Source organism: Acinonyx jubatus, chromosome C2, assembly GCF_027475565.1.
Source record: "Acinonyx jubatus isolate Ajub_Pintada_27869175 chromosome C2, VMU_Ajub_asm_v1.0, whole genome shotgun sequence".
In the NCBI taxonomy this organism is placed as follows: domain Eukaryota; kingdom Metazoa; phylum Chordata; class Mammalia; order Carnivora; family Felidae; genus Acinonyx; species Acinonyx jubatus.
The window spans coordinates 59210745-59228016 of record NC_069384.1 but is presented as its reverse complement, the minus strand read 5'-3'; the positions used below and the strand labels follow the sequence as shown (position 1 = coordinate 59228016).

The following is a 17272-nucleotide window of genomic DNA, read 5'->3' as shown; positions in this document are numbered from 1 at the left end:
GAGAGAAAGAGACTGCCCGAGTGGGGGAGGGGCAGAGAGAGACAGGGAGACAGAATCTGAAGCAGCTCCAGGCGCTGAGCTGTCAGCACAGAGCCTGATATGGGGCTCAAATTTACCAACCGTGAGATCGTGACCTGAGCCGAAGTAGGCTGCTTAACCAACTGAGCCACCCAGGCACCCCATTTTGTTCTGTTTTTTAATGTTTATGTACTTTTGAGAGACACAGAGTTACAGCCGGGGTGGGGCAGAGACAGAGAGGAAGACACAGAACCTGAAGCAGCTCCAGGCTCTGAGCTGTCAGCACAGAGCCTGATGCAACGCTCAAACACACAAAAAAGGTGTGAGATCATGACCTGAGCCAAAGTTGGACGCTTAACTAAGCCGCCCAGGAACCCCTATATTTTATACCTTCTTGACTTTACTCCTCCTTTCCCTGCAATTTAAACTCAAAATGTTAGCAAAGGTTAAACACCTTGAGAGCTGTACATTTAGCCTGACATTTCTTTTTATCAGATACTGACAGAAACGTAAGCAAATATTCTTTTTCTCACATGAATAATACTTATGAATATATCAACATTTATTTTCTTTACTATAGTCCTGATTTGTATACATCTTTCACTTAGGCTTCTCTTAATGGCCAAGTTGGCTAGCTATCCACTACCATTCATGCCTTGTCACTGGGAGGCAGCTGCGTAGGCAGAAACTACACTTTCCAGCTTTGCTTTCATCTGGGTGTGGCTAACAGAATGAGTGGGGGATTGCACTGGAGCCCAAAGTTCACAGCGTGGGTGTGCCTTCTCCACAGTTTCCACTTGTGGCAGCAAGATGCAGATGGTTAACAGTCTAGGTGATGATGGTGGAGCCCAAGCTGGAAGGACCTCTGGTCTGTGAATTATTAGTATATGGAAAAGAGCTGCCCTCTGATAGGATCATCTGCTTTAGACCATACTATGAGGAAAAAGAAACTTCTACTGGGTTTTTGTCATTATGCATTTTTAGGCCTATTTGTTTCTACAACCAGGGTTACTCTCATTTAAAGGGTGGTATTATTCTAATACTAATAAAACTTTGCTATTCCAGATATATTTTCCACTTACAGAAATTAAATTTCATAAATCTTCAGCAAAGAGCTAAGAAAGAATGGACAGAATAAAAACTCTCAGTGACAAGAATATTCCTAAAACAAACCTTCCTACTGCCTACTTTTAATGAGTAAATTTAATACTTCACGATGATTAGGTAACATTAGGGTAAGGGTGGGAAAGCTCAGAAGTTGACTATGCTAGGAAAAGGTATACCTGAACAATACCAAGAGTAGCGGATGTAACTGGATCAGAAAAATCACCACCAGGTGGAGAAACCCTAAATTTAAAAGAAAAAAAGTAATTAGAAAAGCTTAAGAAAACACAGCCGGTATATGAAAGTAAAAGTTTTTTAGAAGTTAATTTTAATGTAAATAACTTTAGAACTAACCTTTGAAAAGAAAATCTACATACAAATATTAATAAAAATCAATACTAAATTGCAAACAAGAATGGTAACTATTGAATGCCTTCAAGTGCAAAATGAGAGACATAATCAATTTCATGACTCTAATCGAATAGATGAAGCAGGAAGGAAGAAAAAACTCTAAGAACAAAGTATGGCTTTAGGTAGTGATCATGGATCTTCACTTTGTTTTTCTATACAATCTTACTTAAACACGTCTATAATTTTCTAAGTTACTCGTAAGATATTGTGACTTGAATATAAAAAAATCAGTGCAGAGATAACCTAAACGTGTACATTGTAAAGAGCTCCTCGGGTGACCCTGCAGTAGTTAAGAACCACTACCCTCAGAGGAAGCTGAATATTTTCTCTTTAAAATATATGACTTTTTATTCTTCTTTTGAAGAGTAAATAGTTTAGGTGCTTACGCTCCTACAATGCTGACACTTCCTTCTCTTTCAGGATTTCCAAGACATTTCACCCTGCCTGCTCGCTCATAGAAAGAGGCCAGACGGGCACCAAGGTACGCAGGATATCCACTATCTGAAAAGCGAAAAGAAAATTTTTTCTTTAACTAAAAAAAAAAAAAAAAAAAAAAAATTTTAATGTTTATTTTTGAAAGAGAGAGACAGAGAGAGAGAGAGACAGAAAGAGAGCGAACGGGGGAGGGGCAAAGAGTGAGACACAGAATCTGAAGCAGGCTCCAAGCCCCACGCTGTCAGCATAGAGCTCGATGCAGGGCTCCAACTCATGAACCATGAGATGACGACTTGACGACTTGGGTGAAGGTGGATGCTCAACCAACTGAGCCACCCAGGAGCCCCGTGAAAAGAAATTTAAGGGAGGTTCTAAGCCAGTCCTAAAAATCCTATCAGCCTTTTAATATAATAAGCAATACAAAGACTCACCTGCAGGCATTTCAGCTAAGCGACCAGAGATTTCTCTAAGGGCCTCCGCCCATCTAGAGGTAGAGTCAGCCATCATACTGACGTGATAACCCATGTCACGGAAATATTCTGACAGCGTAATTCCTAAATTGGGGAGAATATTACAAGTTATAATTCTATAATGTAGAATCCTGACTTTGTCATCATTAAGAAAACTTTAAAGCAATAAATACATGAGGCAGACTGTTAGCTGTTCACCAAAATCCCCCTTCTTTTGTGCATACAGCCAAATTATATTTCCTAGCTTCCTTTGTATTTAGATATGACCAGGTAACTGACCTCTAGCTAACAGAATGAAAGTCGAAGTAATGAGTTCCATCATCAGGCATGCCACACATCCTTCCATGCTCTTTATTCTTTCTGGCTTACTGAGATGGACAGGACTCCCAGCAGCCCTGAAAGTCAGGAGTTGAAACCGGAAGAGTACTTTTCAGCCTGGGTCCCAGCCCAGAATGACAGAATGAAGAAGAGTCCCCCTAACCACTTAAAAAAACATCTGTTATCCTGAGCAATGACAAATTTGGGTTTATTTGTTGCCATAGCCTATTCTAATATTGTACATTTAATTTTTTTATGTTTATTTATTTTTGAGAGAGACAGAGCATGAGTGGGAGAGGGACAGAGAGAGGGATACACAGAATCTGTGTCCAGGCTCTGAGCCCGACGCAGGGCTTGAGCCCACAAACCGTGAGATCGTGATTTCTGCCAAAGTCAGAAACTTAACTGACTGAGCCATCCAGGTATCCCAATATTGTACATTTTAAAAACCAGGAAAAGACTTTTTCTCTATTTTTTGTTGAGACAATTAAGTCTGAAATTAATTCCCATTGTAGCTTTTGTCTACGTATCACATACACATATACCAAAAACCATCAACTAATTAGCTTATTTTTCAAATGCAACAAATGTTAACAAAAGTAATATCTTAATTATCCAGATCATTCTCCTGTGTATACCAGGTTCTGTTCTGTTAAATCACTTAGAGTAAACCATTTAGAAGAAGCTAATAGACAGAAAGAAGTCCTGGGTTCTAGCTCCTGTTCTCTGATTATTCTCCACAACTAACTTCATTTCCCAGTGTTATTTCCTAATCTGTTAAAATGGAATAACTCTTGTTCTACCTACTTGTGTATATCAGATGAAATGATATGTATAAACGCCTTTACTAAATCATAATAGTCTCAAAATCTAATGCCCTGATTCCTTTATTTTACCAGTAAAGAAAAAGTCTTATATAAGTAAAACAAAATAGTGCTCGAAAGTTCAGCGCTTTACTATTTATCATATTGTACTTTCAGAATAAGAAATCGATATCTGAGGCTTCTAAAAAAATGATTCCATGAACAAAGTCTTTAAAAAAAATATTGCTTCTCATTATTAAGTTTTAAAAAAAGGGGTGCCTGGGTGACTCAGTTGCTTAAGTGACCAACTCTTGATTTTGGCTCAGATTATGATCTCAGGCGTTATGAGATAGAGCCCTGAGCACTGTATGGAGCATGCTTGGGATCCTTTCTCTCTCTCTCTGCCTCTCCCCGGCTTGCACTTTCTCAAAAATAAATAAACAAACATTTAAAAAGGCTTAAAAAAATAGTTATCACATATTTCAATCTGATGATAGGATCAGATCCTCACTTATATGAGCATACATAGCTGCACTTTAAGCCTCTGTGATAATATTCTGTGATAATGTATTAGGGAGACTTGGTGGAAGAAACAGATACATATGAGTAAACTTCAAAGAGTTTTCAGTGCCTACTAGTTTAAAAAAAAAAAAAAACCCCAGACAAAATAAAAAAATGAACAAACTGGGAAAACACTGGCCAACTCATGACAGATAAAAGACTAATTTCAAAGAGCTTTTATAAATCAGTATGAAAAATAACTCCTATCCAAAAGGAAAATGGACAGAATGCAGCTTTCAATTAGTTAATACAGATAGGAAAGATGTTAGCTGAAAGAAATACAGACTGAATCGGTATCTTTATTTTAAAAATTTTTAAATGTTTTTTAAAATTTATTTTTGAGAGAGAGAGAGAAAGAGTGTGAGCAGGGGAGGGGCAGAGAGAGGTGGAGACACAGAATCTGAAACCGGCTCTAGGCTCTGAGCTGTCAGCACAGAGCCTGATGCAGGGCTCAAACATATGAACCAAGAGATCGTGATCAGAGCTGAAGTCGGATGCTCAACCAACTGAGCCACCCAGGCGCCTCCCTGCCTTTTTTTTTGTTTAATGTCTTTTTATTTTTGAGAAAGAGACAGAGCGCAGACTGAATACGTATCTATAAAGCAGGGATAGTAAATTGTTAAATCTAGGTGCTGAGTACATCAGCGTTCACTGTGTGTTTGATAATTATCATTAGGAAGCATTACAAAACATAGCACTGGTGAAGATGTGGGGAAACAGAACTCTTGTTCACTCATATCCTTTTTGAAGAGCTATCAATATCTAAGATCCACATTAACAGTTGTATGCTTAGCAATTTTACTTTTATAAACTTACCTTACAAAAATGTACAAAGAAACACATGCACAAAACATGAAAAGAAACTGTAAAAAACATACACAAGGATGTTTTAGTGAATCAAGGTTTGTGACAGCAAAAAAAAAAAAAAAAAACCAAAAAAACAAAACAAAACCCAAAACAAAAACAAAAAACAAAAAAACAAAACCTGTCAATAATTTATGTGTCTACCAGAAGGATGCTGGTAAAATAGATTATGATACAGCCATACAGAAGGGATACTGTGCAGCCATTTAGAAGAAGTAGGTAGACTTCTTGTCTTAAAATAATAGGTGAATATATCCCTTTTCCCTTCTCATAAAAGTAATCACCAAACAAGGAGAACAAGAAGTATAAAAAACACAAACTCTATTACCAAAAACTAGGGGACATGTTTAGCTACAGAACAAAATAATGAGGAAAGCCACCTAAATGAGGTAAAACCCAAACAAGGATGTGGGAAGACCCCAAGAATTCACCTGAAGCTGAACATCTCAGATTATGCTTTTGTAAAACTGGGGCAAAGCCAAGAATCCTTTGTTTGGAATACTGCACAAGGGATACTGGGTACTGGCAGGAGTTCCTTGGATCCAGTATGGCATCAAGGAGAAGCAGGGTGATGGGGACAAACAAAATGCAGGTAGGCACTCTTTTACAGTGAGGAAAAAGTGGGTGAGGCAGGGTAGAAGAGAAAGAATGCACTGTAAGTGACCTTGTGGCAGTAGATTTCTGTTGGCAGGAGAAGATCAAAAGTAACGTACACAACTCCATGCCATAACAAACTCCACAGATTGCCATGAAGCAATCCTGTCTCCCTTCCCATCTCCTGCAGAGATGAGTAATAGTAACAATACATATCAGTATGGGAACTACACAAAATACAAGAAGAAAAAGGACAGAAGAGCAAATACAATGATGGCCAAAGAACCTGCCAAGGAACAGGTGAAAACTGTGACCATGATAAATTAAAGAAAGAAACTGTTAATAACACATCCTACCACACAATAAAATCTCAAGGAATATACAGTAAGGTCAGAAAAGAGGTTTCATGAGCCAGCAGAGCTCAACAAAGAGCTGGAAGAAAAAATAAAGCCATTACAGAAATGAACGTTTCATTAGCAGCAAAGAATAACCACTGAATATCCTGTGAGCAAATGAACAAAAGGTTAAATAAAAAGGATTAGAAAGGATAAGATATATAAGGTAAACAGATAAAGGAGATCCAATATGTCTAGTTTGAAGAAGATAACCATAGCAGAAGAGAAAAGTTTGGGAAACAATTCTTGAAAATTTTCCAAAATGAAAGACACGTTCATAAGCTGAAAAAGTACGCCTCAGGAAAAATTTATCAAAACTATCAATATTGGTATATATCTTAATAAAGTTGTAAAACTTTATTATTTTTTTAAATTTTTAATGTTTACTTATTTTTAAGAGACAGAAAGAGACAGTACATGATTGGGGGAGAGGCAGAGAGAGAGGGAGACACAGAATCCAAAGCAGGCTCCAGGCTCTGAGCTGTCAGTACAGAGCCTGATGCGGGGCTTGAACTCAAGAACTGTGGGATCATGACCTAAGCAGAAGGCAGACGCTTAATTGACTGAGCCACACAGGTGCCCAAAAGTTATAAAACTTTAAATTGAAGGAGAAATTCCTTTGGGGGAAAAAAAAAATCTGCCATAAAAGGAAAAAAAAGCAGGTTGGCTTCAGATCCCTCCCTTGTATTTAGTGCTACAATAAAAGTTCTCAAGGAAACAAACATTGATCCAAAATATTTTATACTCAACCAAACTACTATTAAAATTTAAAGGCAGTATTGGGGTGCCTGGCTGGCTTAGTCGGAAGGGCATGCAACTCTTGATCTCAGAGTCATGAGTTTGAGTCCCATGCTGGGGGTAGAGATTCCTTAAAAAAACAAAACAAAAACAAAAACAAAAACAAAAACAAAAACAGGTGTGCCTGCGTGGCTCAGTCAGTTAAACATCTGACTTAGGCTCAGGTCATGATCTCATGGCTTGTGAGTTTGAGTCCCATGCTGGGCTCTGTGCTGACAGCTCGAAGTCTGGAGCCTGCTTCAGATTCTGTGTCTCCCTCTCTCTCTGCCCCTCCCCTGCTCACACTCTTTCTCTCTCTCTCTCCCTCTCTCAAAAATAAACATTAAAAAAAAAAAACAAAAAAGAAAATTTAAAGGCTGTAGAAAAAAAACAAACTTATGAAGAAGTAAGAATTCATAGAATGTAGTTTCCCTGAGACTTTCTTGAGGAAACTTTCAAAAGTCAGATTTTAGCCAACCACAAAATAAATGGAGAAATTCTAGCCAAAAGAGTGCCTGTGGGGACTGACTCCATTTTACTCTAGGTTTAAGGCTAATACGAATATTGTATGCATGGTTACACATAGAATGTGAATATCATAAATCTGAAAATGTAGAAATAAAAGTACCAAAAAGCGGGGATAGAAGTGGGAGCAAATATGGGAGGTAACACATAAGTGCACTGATTTTCTTATCTTTTATATCCAGCCATCAAAATATACTAATCCAAAGGTCATCATTAAAGTTACAGACATACAGATTTATTTGTGGAGTTTAGAACAATGGTAAAACATGTAATGAAAAAAAAAATGGTAGAAGATAACATCGTTTTCTGGTTATTAACAAGATTGAGACAATTCTAGAAATATACTGACATATCCTCATATGTACATAAAGCATTTATAGTACATAAAGCATTTTTTATTTTTATTGATTTATTCATTTTTGTTCATTTAAAAAAATTTTTTTTTTTTAACATTTATCTATTTTTGAGACGGAGAGAGACAGAGCATGAACGGGGGAGGGGCAGAGAGAGAGGGAGACACAGAATCGGAAGCAGGCTCCAGGCTCTGAGCCATCAGCCCAGAGCCTGATGCGGGACTCGAACTCACGGACCGCGAGATCGTGACCTGAGCTGAAGTCGGACGCCTAACCGACTGAGCCACCCAGGCGCCCCTGTGCAGCATTTTTTAAAAGCTAGGAATATGGTTGTACACACAAAGTATTTTAGAATGAAAGGAAAGTTCTTTGGAAAAAGAAAAGGTTTGGTGCTAGCTTTAAACTTAAGAACAGATGTACACTGCTTTTATTTCAATTCATATACTCACCAGTATAAATAGAAGCTTCTCTAGCAGCAACAGGCATATTGGAGGTATTGGCTACCAAAGCTGTCCTCTTCATAATTGATTCCACCTTACCATCGACTTCCATCGTGAGCTAGAAGCAAACAATCGATTATGACCCTCCCATTTCCAAACAGAACATTTTAGTCCCCGCTTTTACAACTTACCCATATTTAATCCCTCTTATAATCAGTTTTCCCAAAGTAGTATTTCTCATCACTCCAACCTCTCCCCCCTGCCCCACTGTGCTGGAAAGAAGACAGGCATTATTTCCACTGCATAAATGAAATCCATTATTTTATGGAAAAAGGAATATTACTTTAGCAACCTAGTAGATTATATAAAGCCAATATAAAGTTCCCATCTACAAATATTTTGTCTATTTTATCTTCCTCCCAATAACTGAAAACCATCAGACCACAAATAGAAACTTTAAAGTATTTGAAAAATTCAAATTCCTTTCCTGGAATATACAAATTGAATCACAAATATAATCAGAAAATTCTTTAAGAGATCCTTGACAAATCAGAGCATTGCTCTAGGTCCAAGACAAAGCTTTTTTAATTGCCAAAGGAAGTTGGTTAGTGGTATTTTCTCTAAAATAATATTTGAAGCTTTGTATGTACAGACCTCTGGGAAGTCCCGGAGGACTTCAGACATCTCATTTCCTCGTTCACCACATCCTACATAGATGATCACATCACTATTGGAATACTTGGATAGAGACTGCGATATCACTGTCTTTCCACAGCCGAAAGCCCCCGGGATTGCAGTAGTTCCTCCCTGTACACATCTGAGCGGAGAAAACAAAGTGTGGATTACTACACTTGCTAATTACTACTAACAAATAAAGTAGGTAAGTGACACAGAAAAACAAGCTGAAGAAACAAAGCACTTTGAAACATTTTCATCTGTATCTATATATATACAAAGATAGATATACAGATACAGTAATTGCTTCTGCAGCTGGTACCTGTAACAGTGTATGTTTTTTATTGTCATTAACCATCTCTACCACCTTTAATAGCTAGATTGGGAGGGTACATGCCATAAAGTACCTGGGGAAAAGGAATATGAAAATAAAACAGTACTAATGATACTTGGAATGTTTATATAAATTAGTTCATGTAAGCACAATATAGGAATTACAGCTAAAAGAAAAATTTAAACAACTTTTCTAAGTTGTCTTGAGGCAAAAAATAAGACTTAAGAAAATCATATCTTGCTATAAAGGTTAATGAACAAAGAATTTTGTTAAGGTGTTATGTCAATCCCCTTTTATACACTGAATAACTATTTATAAAGTACTTCCTAGGCACTAAAAACTGTTTGAAATGGCTGGAGAGACACCAGCAAATAAGATAGCCATGTTTCTGTACGCAGAGCTCACATTCCAGCGGTGTAAACCAAAGTCAGCTGGTGGTTATAGTGCCATTTAGCAGCTACATTCAAACTTTTCCTAAGAAGTGGCAAGAGGGAGTGAAATATCCTTAAGGGCAGGGCAAAGTGAATGGTGTGGTATGTGTCTGTGTGTGTGTTCACATGCCAAGTGTGCATGTAGAGCAGGAGGGTGTGGGCAGGAGAAATGAAATTTAATGCTAAGGGAAATTTCTTTGCAATACTGTTTTATTATAAAATTCACAGAAACATTATGACCTTAATAATAATGACAGACTTCTTCAAAATTAAACTAATACATATTAAACATTTTTTTTCTTCTTCAAACCTTTTTTTTTGTTTTAATACTTATTTATTTTGGGGGGACAGCACAGGTGGAAGAGGGGCAGATAGAAGGGGACAGAGAATCTGAAGTGGGCTCTGTGCTGACAGGCTGACAGCAGTGAGCCCGATGTGGGGCTTGAGCTCACAAACTGTGAGATCATGATCTGAGATGAAGTTGGATGCTCAACTGACTGAGCCACCCAGATGTCCCTCTCCTTCAAACCTTTCAGTGACTCTGATAAACCACGAGGGCATGTCCATTCATCCTACGGCTTTGTATACCTCTCTCAAATCACTTTTAACTTGGATGGGGAGGCAGGGCTGGGTGTGCCCCAGTTTGGAAGTTCAGCAATTCAATGTGAAACATGCTATCAAGAGAACATCCGAGGTGCTAGGGGAAAACACAGGAAGGGGTGCAAAGTCTGACACTGGATTGGAGTAGGGTCAGGAAATCCTTCTGAAGGGAAGGACCTGAAAGGAAACAGAAATTAGCCAGACAAAGGGAAATAACATTCTAAGTAGAGGAAATAGCACATCCAAAGGTCCAGGGGCAAGAGGGAGCACTGCTTGAGGAACTAAAAGTCCTTCAGGATGCCTGGAAGATGATGCATAAGGAAGCTGGGCAGTCAAGTGGCTAACATGATACTGGAAAGTAAGCAATAGCCAGATCACAGACCAGATGGTTTTATAAGGAGTTAAGGAGTATATATTTTTTTAATATTCATCTATTTTTGAGAGAAAGAGCATGAGTGGGGGAGGGACAGAGAGAGAGGGGGACACAGAATCTGAAGCAGGCTCCAGGCCTGAGCCGTCATCACAGAGCCCAACATGGGGTTCAAACCCACGAACTGTGAAATCATGACCTGAGCTGAAGTTGGACACTCAACCGACTGAGCCACCCAGGCGCCGGAGGATTTAAGAGCAATAAAAAGCATTTTGGGGTTTCAAGCAAAACAGCATAGGACCAGTTATGTGTTTTAGATGTGTCATTATGTAATATGGACAATCCTTTAGAAAGAAGGCAAGACTAAGGAGAAGTCTAATTAAATGTGATTATGGCAGGAACGAGGGTAAGATCCTTAATTAAAATCATGGAGAAGGGATGAAAGATGTAGATAAAAAATACCTGGGTAAGAGAATAAAAGCACTTCTTCAATAATTAGATGTGAGCAGGTAAGAATGATCCTTGAGAGAAATCATAGATTTTAGATTCAGCATTCACTGGATGGATAATGATAGCCGTTGAAACAGGCAACAAAAAAAGATGAACAAGTTTCAAGGAAGGGAGTGGTGATTAAGATGATGATTTTAGCTATGAACATATTGACTTAGAAGTACCCATTAGATGTTCAAAAGGAGAGGCATGATCAGAAGTGAAATGTGAGTCTGGAACTCACACAAGATCTGGGGGAAGATACAGATTTGGAAGTCATCATATGTAGGGGAAGATTTAAGTCATTAGAGTGGACAAAGTTATCCACACAGGGTAAGGGGCCCCAGAAAGGGAAAAATTCTAAGAAATATCAAAATTAAAGGAGAAGGAACTTGCAGTGGAAAATAAGGACTTGTGTATAGAAGCTAACAGGAAGAACAAAAACAGGGTATTTCAAGGAGGAAGGAATAGGCAGCAACATTCAACATTCAAAGTCATAGAAATTAAGGAAATACCAAAACTTATTTATTGAATTATCAGTATGGTAGTGAGTGAGAATGTTAGTGACAGTAGTTACAACTGTGGGCAAGCCAGCTGGGCAGGCACTGTGAATTACAGTGGGAAAAGTGGAGATGGCTAATTTATTTTTTCAAGGAGTCTGGCTGTAAAGATGAGGAGACAAGTAGTGGAAGACAGAAAGGAGAAAAGGATAGAAGGTAGATATTTTTTCATGAAATGGGAAATAAAAGGAAGATAACCTACAGAGGGAGGTCCCTGAGGAGACATGAGGTAGGATAAGCTCCAGAAAGAGGAAAGATGAGAGGGGACAAATGGAAGTGTACATTAATGGAAGGAGTTTCACATGTGAAGGCTCTAGTATGATCATTTGTTGCTAATGAAGAAGGAAGAGTAGAGCCCAGGACCTGAGGCAGGTGCAGAGGTCTGAAACAGCTGCTGAGGAGAGCAGGAGAATGGGAAAGAGAGAAATGCAGTAGGATTTGGGACCCAGCAGTGAGATACCACCTTGCACTGATTAACTGAATTTCTCAGCAGCCTGTGTGTAGACTTGGGAGCAGGAGATGGCTGGACAGATTCAGTTGGGATTTTGCCAGGTGAGTGTGACAGAAAACAAAGGAACAAGAAAATATAGTCTATTGGCCAGTATCCATAAGAGTGACAGACTATTAAGCTTAAGCTGGTTCCTGAAGGATATGGAAACAGGAGGTGCTGACTAATAAGTCACAGGATCGAAGATCTTGTGAGAAATAGTGAGAACAACTCAGAGGGTAGGTTTGAAGGGTTTAAGTGGGACGTATGTGGGTTCGTGATTCAGAAGTTGAAGGAGTTGCTGTATCACAGCTTCTGTCTTTTCTGTGAAATAAATGATGAAGTCTTTTTGTTGAAAGTAAAGCAGAGTATGGTAAAGTCTGAGATTTAAAGACAAGAGGTTTGAGGTTTTTAAGCAGCTGATGAAGAAAATGGCAAAGAGCAGACTATAAATAAAGAAAGATTCCTGGGCAGCACAGAGAGCCCAGTTGATTTTAGAAACCATATTTATAGTGACACCAGTCTACTAATTCCAGGACAGCTAAATAAAGATAGCTATATTGTTTGGGTACAGATTTTCTGGAAATTTTATTTTTTCAAAAAGTGTTAGAAGTAATACTCTTTTTGCAACTGTGTCAATGATTTCACTCCATAATAAACATTGGCAATATATGAACATTTTTAACTAATTTACTATTATTTCTCTAGATAAAATTGATTATAGCATTAGCACATAAGATATCTATAAGGCAGGGAAACAATAACCACATATAATCCTCTGAGGAAAAACCACAGGACATAGCTCAAACTTACGGAAAAAGGGCATCAAGGACCCTCTGGCCAGTCAACAAGGGATGATTAGCTGGCAGCTTCTCAGTGACAGGCCGAACTTGACGTACAGGCCACACTTGGACCATGCTAAACTTTTCCTTTATACCTTCAAATTCAAGTTCCAAGACAACATCCTATAGAAATATAGTAGGATGTTAAGTACAGTCAAATTTATGAACATTTCTTCCTCTAACATCAAAGTAACCCCAAATTCCTCTTGGGGGTAGAAAGCTAGTATGTGGAAGTGGAGGAGATTTATATTTCTTATTGCCAATCTTTTTTCATATATATGTTTATTTATTTTCAGAGAGAATGTGTGTGAACAGGGAAGAGGCAGAGAGAGACAGAGGGAGAGTATACCAAGCAGGTTCCATGCTGTCAGCACAGAGCCCAACGCAGGGCTCAATCCCATGAACTGTGAGATCATGACCTGAGCCAAAACCAAGAGGTGGACGATCAACTGACTGAGCCACCCAGGTGCCCTGCAAATCTTTATATACAGTTCTAATTTTTTTTAACCAGGTGCATTTATTAGTTTTAATGCTTAAAAAAATAGGAGTTGAGAAAGACCTATTTCAAATAATAGAAGAATAGTTAAAAAAAATGATATGGATATGCACAGGGACAGGTCTTAAAAAGATACAGAAGATACGCTTGGGACTGAGGGAGAAATGAAAGTTTTCATATTACTCTTTCCTTTGTTTACTTTATTATAGTGCTCTTATACCGATTTAATAAAAAATACTTATTAAGAACCCTAAAATATCTAATAAAGTAAAGTATTTTTAAATATTTACAAAAGCAAAAAGATAATGAGTAATACTCTAACATTTATGAACACTGAGATGGTTTCAACTACTCACAAATAATCCCAATGTCCACAGACTTATAGCAATCTATAATTTTGTTACTCCATGAATTTGAACTGTCTACCTCAGAGTGTTCCTTCCATGTGTGTGAGTCTTTAAGCTGGTAAGGCTAGCTGATTGCCCAGAATCCCAATCTAAATCTTTTGTTCTCTATATTTTGTAGAGGAAAGACTTACTCTTGAGAAATGACTAGAAAATTGTTTTCACTCACATTTCATCTGGAACAGATTATTTGTTACAATAGTCTTCTTAATAAAGTTATCTTCATACCCACAAAGACTATTATAAGTCTACTGTATTTTACTGACTAGCAATAACATTAAAGGACTAAGTTTTAAACAACCTACCCAGAGTTAGAATTCATATAATCCATTATACAATTAATAATGCAAATATAGATTAACAGTTAAAAATCAAAGACTACTCTATGCCTAAAGAATCAGGGCTTTAAGATGAGCATAAATTAAGAAGCAGGAAAAATGTTATATTAGATATTGCTTTCCCTTAAAAAAAAAAACAAACAAAAAATAACTCACTATGTTCTGCTTTTTGTATTCCCAAGCCCAAGTTCAAAAATAAAATCTTTATAAAAAATAATGATGGCAGTTATATACAGGAAACAACAGGTGCTGGCAAGAATGTAGAGAAAGGGGAACCCTCTTACACTCTTGGTGGGAATGCAAACTGGTGCGACCACTGTGGAAAACAGAGTGGAGGTTCCAAAGGTCTAAAAATAGACCTACCCTATGATCTAGCAATTGCATTACTAGGTATTTACCCAAAGGATACAAAAATACTGATTCAAAGGGACACATGCACCCCAATGTTTATAGCAGCATTATTAACAATAGCCAAATTATGAAAAGAGCCCAAGTGTCCATCAACTGATGAATGGATAAAGAAGATGTGGTGTGTGTGTCCTAGCAAGAAGCTAAAACACACACCCACCCACCCAGTGGAATACTACTCAGCCATAAAAAACGAACTCTTGCCATTTGCAATGATGTGGATGGAGCTACAGAGTATTATGCTAAAAGTGAAAACAAATCACTCAAAGACAAATACCATATGATTTCACTTATATGTGGAATTTAAGAAAAAAACCCAAAAAACAGATGAACACAGGGGGGAGAAAAAGAGAGGCAAACCAGAAAACAGACACTTAACTATAGACAACAAACTGAGATTTACTGGAGGGGAGGTGGGCAGGAGGAGGTGTTATAAATGGATGATGGGTATTAAGGAGGACACTTATTGTGATGAGCACTGGGTGTTAGTAATGCATCACTACACTCTACACCTGAAACTAACATTATACTGTATGTTAACTAATGGGAATTTAAATAAAAACTTGAAAAAAAATGCATAAGGGGATCCAATGTACAACATGATGACTGTACATAACAGTATAGTACTATATACTTGGAAGTTGCTAACGAGTAGATCTTAAATGTTCTCACTGCACACACACAAAGGTTAAGTAGGTAAAGTGCTTTGATGGAAATGTTAACTAACCCTATGTGGTAATCATTTTGCAATACATAAGGGTATTAAATCATCATGATAAAAAAAAATTATGGGAGTTAATTAAAACTCGCACATTAAGTATCATTTCTATGGCTATTTAGGACACTAAAATGGGTACTCTTGGGACTATCAGGGAGGGCCACACTATGAGATAAAGTGTATATACTACTTACTGAGGTATCATAATTTCCAGGTGGAGCAATGTAAGTTACAGTTCCTCTGTTTCGCGGGGGTAACATGATTTTGTGTTTGATGAGTGAGTTCTCATTGACAATTCCATAAATATCTCCACCAGTGATGTGACTACCAACCTAGAGAACAAATGTACTGGCTGTTTAATGTTCAAATAAACATCAAGCTGTTTAACATTCAAATAAATATCAGGCAGATTCATCCTTGCTGCTATTACTTAAATCATTTGCTTCATTTATCAATAAAACATATTCTATAATTCTTCTAGCAGATTTAAAGAAAAAATTAAACTATACTGCTGTGGTCTATTTTTATTAAAGAGTACAAAATAGTTCATTAAACATCCATTTCACATTCTTTCACCAATGTTAGAAATCTTGGTTTCAAAGACATACCCGCAGGTTTTTGCAAGGTGTAAAATCCCATTTGACATCTCTGCTAAGAGCAGACACATTTACTCCTCGGGGAATGTAGATACTTTGGGTCTGACTGCTGATATCTGACAAAGGTCTCTGAATACCATCAAAAATAGCTCCCATGATGCCAGGCCCAAGCTCTACTGAGAGGGGTTTACCAGTGCGGAGTACAGGATCTCCAACAGACACACCCGCTAGAAACAGTAGTTGAGGAAAACTCACTCTGAAAGTTTAGAGACTCTATAAAAAGGAAGTATCACAGTTTAACAGGAAATGATACTTAAGAAGCTAAAACAGAAATTCTCAAACTTTCTCAGTTCACAACATCCTTAGTGTTCCATTAATTTTTTCAGGCCACAGGTCACTGTGACAAAAGATGTATCTAATAATTCCACTTATTAAATAGTTATATCCAAACAACTTAATAAATATGTATGTCCTAATAACTGAATGACACTCTGAGAGAAAAATATATAGACTGAGAGAAAAAAATTTTTTAATTTCATTTTTAAATAACATCAATTCTTACAAATGGGATGTAAGTGCTTACTGGGCACTGTACCATTTTCAAACCTTGGAATCAAACTGAATACCTGTTCCACATTCATTTTTGTACAATACTTGCTTTTCAGCTTAGCAATCACCAAACACTCAGCTTCCCAAAGATATGACATCATTGACAAGAATACAGTGCGGCCGAATAATGAAAGTGTTCATTAAACTGAAGCTACTGGTTCACGTGATGTCTGACAACATGTCTAATACTCCCGTGTTAACCTCAAAACTTTTAAATATCCTGGGGCATCACATGAGTTTGCTGCAGCTGCCCAGTATGCCTTCTGCACAGTCTGGGAACCACAGAGCTAAAAACAGCAGCGATATATGGTTAATACATTGTTCCAACTCTCCTTAATACATGATTTCAGCTATACTACTGAGGAATATCAATCCCCTAGAAAGGATACTAGTACGTGGCACAAAAACTTAAAATCTTAAGAATTAAGAAGTGGTTTTGGAAAGCAAAAGAATACAACCTGCAAGTAAGCACACTGAAATCCGTTGCTCTCACATACTTGTTGACAAGAGTAAAATCAGTACAACTTTTATTGACAGCAATTCAGCAAAATAAAAAATTTAAATGCATAAATCTTGACCCAAGAATCCAACTTCTGTGAATTCATCCTACAGTTACACTATAACACTGTTTATAACACATATAGACTAGATACAACCAAAATTTCTATCATTAAAGAGATCAATAAATTATATATATTCATATGATAGAATTCTGTGTAGCTGTAAAAAAAGAATAGGAGCTTCTATGAATTGCTCCAGAAAGATCTCCAAAATATATTTTCATTTCCATTATGAAACTTTTCAAACCTAGAGCAAAGTTCAGACTTTTACAGTGAACTCTCATATC

At 37.5% G+C, this 17272-nt stretch overlaps 1 protein-coding gene across 3 annotated transcripts in view; it reads right to left on the bottom strand.

Annotated features, from left to right (window-relative positions):
• ATP6V1A (ATPase H+ transporting V1 subunit A) overlaps positions 1 to 17272 on the bottom strand; it is a 64507-nt gene that overhangs the window by 13009 nt on the left and 34226 nt on the right. For all 3 annotated transcript variants that reach the window (XM_015075309.3, XM_015075308.3, XM_015075307.3), the window contains 8 exons: positions 15829 to 16043; positions 15415 to 15552; positions 12828 to 12979; positions 8723 to 8885; positions 8078 to 8186; positions 2400 to 2522; positions 1920 to 2034; positions 1302 to 1365 (listed from right to left, as the gene is read on the bottom strand). In XM_015075309.3, coding sequence (XP_014930795.1) covers positions 1302 to 1365; positions 1920 to 2034; positions 2400 to 2522; positions 8078 to 8186; positions 8723 to 8885; positions 12828 to 12979; positions 15415 to 15552; positions 15829 to 16043 — 1079 coding nt within the window. The remainder of the gene's footprint in view (positions 1 to 1301; positions 1366 to 1919; positions 2035 to 2399; positions 2523 to 8077; positions 8187 to 8722; positions 8886 to 12827; positions 12980 to 15414; positions 15553 to 15828; positions 16044 to 17272) is intronic.